The sequence below is a fragment of the Anser cygnoides genome, chromosome 5 (assembly GCF_040182565.1).
Source record: "Anser cygnoides isolate HZ-2024a breed goose chromosome 5, Taihu_goose_T2T_genome, whole genome shotgun sequence".
Classification (NCBI taxonomy): Eukaryota; Metazoa; Chordata; class Aves; order Anseriformes; family Anatidae; genus Anser; species Anser cygnoides.
The window spans coordinates 3,547,467-3,554,440 of NC_089877.1; the positions used below are offsets into that span (position 1 = coordinate 3,547,467).

Below are 6,974 nucleotides of genomic sequence, written 5' to 3' on the forward strand. Positions count from 1 at the left end.
GGAAGCCAGAAAATCCAAATAGACGTTCTGAGTATATTAGTAACAGCTGGACAGGGAGGGTGAGTTCACACAGCTGCATGCAGATGCTGAGCTTGCCCTACACAAATGAAATCTAGGATAAGGCACTGTACATAAAGGAAACAGCAATTATTCCCAGAGCACTGCAGCTCGTTGGCAAGGCTGAAGAGCCTAGCCGCAGCACTGCACAAATTCATCCATGCTATTTCCAGACCTGAGTGACTGTGTCCTTAAAGAGCTAGACATAACTTCTGGACATTCATGTGATCCCTCATTGCATTGTGTACAACTGGCCAGAAATAGCTGTTATCTGGGTGTTGGTTTGTGAAGTTCTTTTTAGAAAATGGAATTGATTAGAAACTTCTTTTCTTAGTGAGAAAATGTGGCTTATAACTATTTTGTAGTGCATTTCTTGTAATCAGTTTGGTGGGGGGGAACAAAGGAAGACTTTGGAAGGAACAAAGGAAGACTAGTATAAGTATTTTGCAACTTAATGATTAAACAGCTTACATCCATTTGTATGTATCATAGATCACAGAATGGTTTGGATTGGAAGGGAATTTAAAGATCATCCAGTTCCAACCCTGTGCCATGGGCAGGAACACCTCCCACCAGACCAGGTTGCACAAAGCCCCATCTAGCCTGGCCTCGAACGCTTCCAGGGATGGGGCATCCACAGCTTCTCTGGGCAACTTGTTCCAGTGCCTCACCACCCTCTGAGTGAATAATTTCTTCCTGATATCTAATCTAAATCTGCCTTCTCTTAGTTTAAAGCCATTCCCCCTTGTTCTATCACTGCACTCACAGACAAGAAGTCTGTCCTCAGCTTTCCTGTAGGCCCCCTTTAGGTACTGGAAGGTCACTGTAAGGTCTTCCTGGAGCCTTCTCTTCTCCCGAGTGAACAACCCCAACTCTCTCAGCCTGTGAATATAGGAGAGGTGCTCCAGCCCCTTGATCATCTTTGTGGACGTCCTCTGGACTCATTCTAATACTTTCATGTCCTTTTTGTGCTGGGAGCCCCAGAGCTGAACGCAGCATTCCAGGTGGGGTCTCACAAGAGCAGAGTAGAGGGAGAGAATCACCTCCCTTGCCCTGCTGGTCACTCTGCTTTTGATGCAGCCCAGGACACAGTTGGCTTTCTGGGCTGTAAGTGCACATTGCCAGCTCATGTCGAGCTTCTTGTCAACCAACACCCCCAGGTTCTCCTCATCATGGCTGAATTTCAATTATTCTCTGCCCAGCCTGTATTTGTGCTTGGGATTGCCCCAGCCTAGAAGCTGGGTATCAATAGCAGGAAGGGCTATCAACAATGCCATCAACAAAGCCATCATCAATGGCTATCAACAGCAGGAATGGCTATCAACAGCATGAAGTATTTTCCATTTAACTGTTTCAACACTGCTGCTGCTTTTCTTTTAGATAAGAGCCAAGGAATAGATCTGGAGTACAGAAAGAGTTAGTGACAGTGACGAATTCCCAAGAGTTTCCAGGAAAGACACATGCACACAAAATACATTGCAAAATGTTTCTTTTCTTCCATTTCTTTTACTATCCTCACTTTCAAAACTACAAAAAACAAACAAACAAAACAAAAACAAACAAAAAAAGAGTCAAAATGTTCCCCAGATTAGAATGAAGCATGCTGTTTTGCATCAGAAATGTACAGGCTACATAAAAACTCCCTGTGTCATTACCATGATTGATTAGCTAAGTGCAAGAGTGAAACTGACTTGTTTTGAATTATTATTTTTTTTTTCCAAAATTGACTTCTACAGAAGTGTGAAAAGCTGGTGCTTTCCCTGTTCTGCAGTAGTCTGAGCCTCCCATTCCATGAACCCGTCAGCCCTCTGGTAAGTACTGAACACATCTCCATCAGAGGGAAGCCAAAGAATACTCTGGTAGACCTCACGAGTTTCTCCTTTGTCTTCTTGAAATATATTAATTGCATTTTTTTTCTAACTAACTTCGCTTCCTAGGTGGGGGTGGCTGTTTCCCACTTCCAAGTGCTTTGAAGTGTCAGATTTGAGTCAGGTAAATGCTGGCAAACGTTCTCAGGCCAGGTTTGAGTGTCAGTTTAAGACAATGGTATGGATACTAAGGGTATGTAAGGTGTTCAAGTGATAAAGGAAGTTGCATACAGCAACAGTGTCGTACTATTGCCAGAGGAGTGGTCTGCTTCTGAAATAACCCTGGACTCCCTGTTTTCTGGTCTGTTGCACAAAGGCAGTCGTGACTGTGTTCACGGGAAGGTGTGGAGCCTGACTGCTGTTTCATCCATGTACTCAGCTGTTAACTGGCTGCTTTATGGAAGTTGTAGATTCATGTGATTTTAACAGGGGAACACAACGTGAGACAAGTTGAAGGAGAAAAATGAGAGAATAACAGGAGTGTTTATGTGAAGAAACACTCCAAATAACTCTCTATATGTGTATATATATATATATATATATGTAAAACCAACACATTCTAATAAAGCTTGCAATGAACTTACGGAACACATTATCTAACAAGTAAATTCTGTTCCAGAAAGATTTATGGAGTGGGAAATCCTGGTAGCTGGTGCCATTGAAAAAGACTTTTGTTGAACTTTAGAAAGAGTGCATAGTAGCATATTTTTTAGTCACTCTTGGCAGACTATTACCCACAGTATCAGCTGCCAGTATCTCAGCACATTATTTTAAAAACTGCTAGGGGGAAATAGTAGCTAATTATCAATGTTACATATATTATTGATTATGGTTTAATGATGACATTTATATCTGGGGATAAACTTTAGGAAGTGAAAATAGCGAAGTAGTCCCTGAAGTGTGCTATTTTCAAGACTTGCAAGCAAGTATAGATTTAATCAAAGCTAAAGGCGTACAGGAAGACGATGTGCAAGCATAGCTAGCAGAAGATCAGAGCTCTCTTCCTTGCTGCAAGGAATCCTCTGCAGTGACTTCTGTCCAAACTACAAGCAGAAGTCACTGGACAGGAAATGTTTTAAAAAGGTTACATACCTGTATTTTATTCTTATTGCAGGCTCGACATTATTATCAGATCATAAAAAGGCCAATGGATTTGTCAATCATACGAAAAAAGCTGCAAAAAAAGGACAAGTTCCACTATTCTGCACCTGAGGAACTTGTGACTGATGTGCGTCTCATGTTTTGGAACTGTGCAAAGTTCAATTATGTACGTTTCTAATATACGTGGGTGAGGGGATACAACTTCTTGGAGGGTTACGCTTTCAGGCTGTTACAGTGGCATAATTCTGTTGGTTCCATTAACATCAGATATAGGACTAGGATAAGCAGGATGATTAATCAGTTTTACTCTTGGAGTTACATAGATTTATTTATTTATTTGTTTATTTAATGGCAAACTTGAGATACATGTGGATCCAAGAACTGGAGGTACATATAGATCTCAAATTAAAGAGGACATCTCAGCTGACAACTTCCTGGAATGATGCTGAGTTTACTGTGAGAAGCTATGCTTACCTAGCAAAATAGCTAGGAAAATTCGGGTGCATAGAAATTCCTAAGCGGTGGCAATGGCTATTCTTTCTAGTCCACTGCACATCTCTTTTTCTTAGAGGTGCAGAATCATTTCCCTTAATAGCAGCATCTGGTTTTTACTTACATTGTTAATGCAGAGGAGCTAATGGCCTGTAGAAAGAGTGCAGAAGACTAATGGAGATGTAGCAGACAGAACCAAGGCAAGACATTAGGGTAGGGTAGGCATTTGTTTCTGATCGTTGATGATTTCTTTGTGCAGGTAGACTGAATGGTTATTTATTCTTTTACAGCCAGATTCAGAGGTTGCTGAGGCTGGACGATGCTTAGATGTATTCTTTGAGAGCAAACTGAAGGAGATCTATCCAGATAGGCACTTTCCTTCAATGCAACAGGATGAGACTGATTCTGAAGAGGAGGAGAGCCAGAATAGCAAAATGCCCCCCCAAGATTTTCAGTGGCCATCGTATGGACAGGAGTGCATTCAGCCTAAAAGAAGACGGCGCCATGCTGTAAGATTGCAAAAACAAAAGCATTTGGTTGCTAAGTGGCCACCCTGCTAATTCTGTTTACAGCTACTGATGGGAAGTTTTGACAGTGCTGTGTGGGAAAACTGTCAAGCTTCTATCACAGAGATGTGATCAATTCTACAGTTTTATGTCAAGATCCTCTCAGTGGAATAAAGTGTCAGTTGTGTATAAACATGTGAGAGTGAACAAGTGAAGTCTCTCAGGCCACACAGTTATCTTCCTAGCAGAAAACTGTCATTTTTTTTTTTTTTAAGACTAGGCTCTCTAGCTATTCATTGTTTGTTTCCTTCGTACACAGGAAAGTGAAAAAAAATAAAAGAATGATGTTTCAGCCAGCTAACAGCCTTCCTCAGGTATGACCTCCTGAAGATACCGGATTTACTATGAGGAATCCAGCAGAATAACTGACAGAGTTAAGGTGTGTGGGAGGAAAGCAAAGCACTCGGGCTGTTAATTGAAACTCTCCTAATCTGCTGACCATATGCCTTATTTCTACATCTTGAGGATAGATAACAGATCAAATGTGTTTCAATCTGTCAATATTCCATCTGTTAAATCATGTATGTGTTTTGCAGTGTTTACACTGAAGTACTAATGTTTTGGTGATAGGTAATCATGATTAATAATAAAAGTAACATGCTAATAATATTTAACTTTGCAGTACCTTTTTATAATCTGTTCAACATAGCATCTCTATTTTATAGAACACAGGTAACCATGTAAAAATCTTATAATGACAGTGAATTTTGGCCATGCTTTGTGATAAATACAATGTGTGGTCATAAGACATAATCCTGTTGTCTTATTCGATGATTTTTCTAGGAGCTTGACTCCTCGAAGCCTACGGGATACAGTCTAACGTGATTATCTGATTAGCTGCTTCTTTTGAAGCAGAGCATTTTCATTAAATCACTAAAGAGCTAGTACTAAAAGTGCTAATATTAAGGCTCATTGTGAGCTGTTTCTGAGTGCATACTGGATGCTGGGTTTGCAAGGAATGATTCTTCTGGTATCTAATTCATGCTCTGTAAAGCAGTGTGGGATTCCTTGGGTCCCAAAGGCAACATTTTTATACAACCCAAGCGAGTTGGTTTTCTTTAAAGCAGATATTGGACTAGATATATGAACTAGTCCAATAGTTAACTATGAAGCAACTAGGTAATTAAGAAGCAATTTACATGGTTATAGAAGTGCCTATAAAATAATATAATATATTCCAGATTTTCTCTTATTTCTGCTTATTTCTTGTAGTTGTGATTACTAGCAGTGCTAAAAGATAATGATAATGTGTGTATGTAGAAGTTGATACAGGATGAAAGGATGTCTAAGCTTTTGTTTTCCTAAGTTCCATGATGTATTGGCAAAACAACACCAACAGCTGAAAGAGCAACTTTGGAGTTCACTTGAGCAAAGGGTAGCATGTAATTTTAAAGCCTGAATGGTGGGATAGGTAACGAGACATGACACCTGATCAAAGTGATGGTTTGCAAGCTGCTTTCTACATCTTCCAGAAGAAGGTGAGCCAGATCCTCACATGGCTGATGCTTTCTTCCCATGTATGTGAGGGGCATCTTCCTTGTTAGAGCTCTGCCCAGCGGCGTAAAGCTGGGCTGTTTTCTGGCTTTGAGAGAGAAGAGTTGTTGAAGATCTCATACCCAATTAAAGTTCATTTTAATTGGCTTCCTGTAAATAAAGATGATATTTTCAGCATAGTTTATATGGGCTATTTGGTCTGGTAACCATGTATGTTATTTTAGATAACACTTTAAAGTAAAAGTTTATATATGAAACAATAAGATGTGAATGTTATATTCTAATATTCTACTATCTCTGTGACTTAGTTTGCCATTAACTTGGTAGTGAGCTGACGTTTTCTTTTGTTTGAAAAAATAAAATTCTGGATATTATAAGATGACTGGAAAACTGTGAGACCAAGGGACACTCTTTATATTTTCTGTATGTTAATTTCTATGTTTGCTTTCTGTCAAACTCATATTCTCAAAACAGTAGGTATCTTGGCACAAGGAAATGAGTGCAGGTTTGTAACTGAAGTAATCATGCTTATCTCTGCTACAGGTGTCAACTTCTTTCAGTTGGCAATTAATTCCCCCACCGAAGACCTATCTTTTAGCATTAATAGTACAAAAATGATATGCTGCATAGCCTTCAGCTAGGGGCAAAGGTAGAAATAGAAAAGACTAATCTCTTTTTCCTCTTTTCCTGGAAAAGTAGAGACAAGAACCTACTTCTGTTTCATAAAGGCTGTAAGTTTGTTAACTGTACCATTAGTTTTGGAGAATGCCTGTTTTAATCAAATGTATCAAGAATATATCATCTCTTTATTAAAAATAGAAGCATAACAGTTTATCACCATATATAAGATATTCTTTGGGTAAGTTCTGGCAGGACACTATGGCCTGAGCACTCTTAAGGGTAACTTGTTTTTTGTGATTACTTCTCTAAGACATAGCAACGGTTTTAAAAATATTCATAGTCTTTATGTCGTGCTGGTAAGCAAAATAAAAATTTAATTCAGATGTATCACTTCACCTACTTTCAATCCCAAGTCTGTGGGTAAGCAACTTCAGAAAGCACTGCATGTTGTAAGCATAACGTCATCCATTTCAGAGGTTGCCTTGAAATTGCTGGCTTGATATGTTCCTGCTGCTAGGCACCATACCACCAGGGCACAGAAATTCTTAGACTCTGTTGAAGTCCAGTTACACACTGGTACTGGCACTAAGAGGTATGAAAGGAAGGATCTCCCTTCTAAAATCAGACAGCCCGTGCAGCCCAAACAAAGTGATAGGTTATGTAGTTACTTTTTCTTCTGTCACACAGCCTGTTTCACAAGTCAGAATGTGTAGGAAGGAGAGCAAGGAGGAACCCCTTAAGTATTCCACTGGAAGCACAGCTGAAGCAAATGTCA

At 39.6% G+C, this 6,974-nt stretch overlaps 1 protein-coding gene across 15 annotated transcripts in view; it reads left to right on the forward strand.

The window, feature by feature from the left end:
• TRIM66 (tripartite motif containing 66) overlaps positions 1–6,606 on the forward strand; it is a 51,752-nt gene extending 45,146 nt beyond the window's left edge. For 13 of the 15 annotated variants that reach the window (XM_048069978.2, XM_048069972.2, XM_048069974.2 and 10 more), the window contains 3 exons: positions 1,794–1,868; positions 3,040–3,192; positions 3,809–6,606. In XM_048069978.2, coding sequence (XP_047925935.2) covers positions 1,794–1,868; positions 3,040–3,192; positions 3,809–4,078 — 498 coding nt within the window. In that variant the 3' untranslated portion in view covers positions 4,079–6,606. The remainder of the gene's footprint in view (positions 1–1,793; positions 1,869–3,039; positions 3,193–3,808) is intronic. The other 2 variants (XM_048069975.2, XM_048069977.2) reach the window with 2 other exon arrangements.
• Positions 6,607–6,974: the final 368 nt, after the last annotated feature.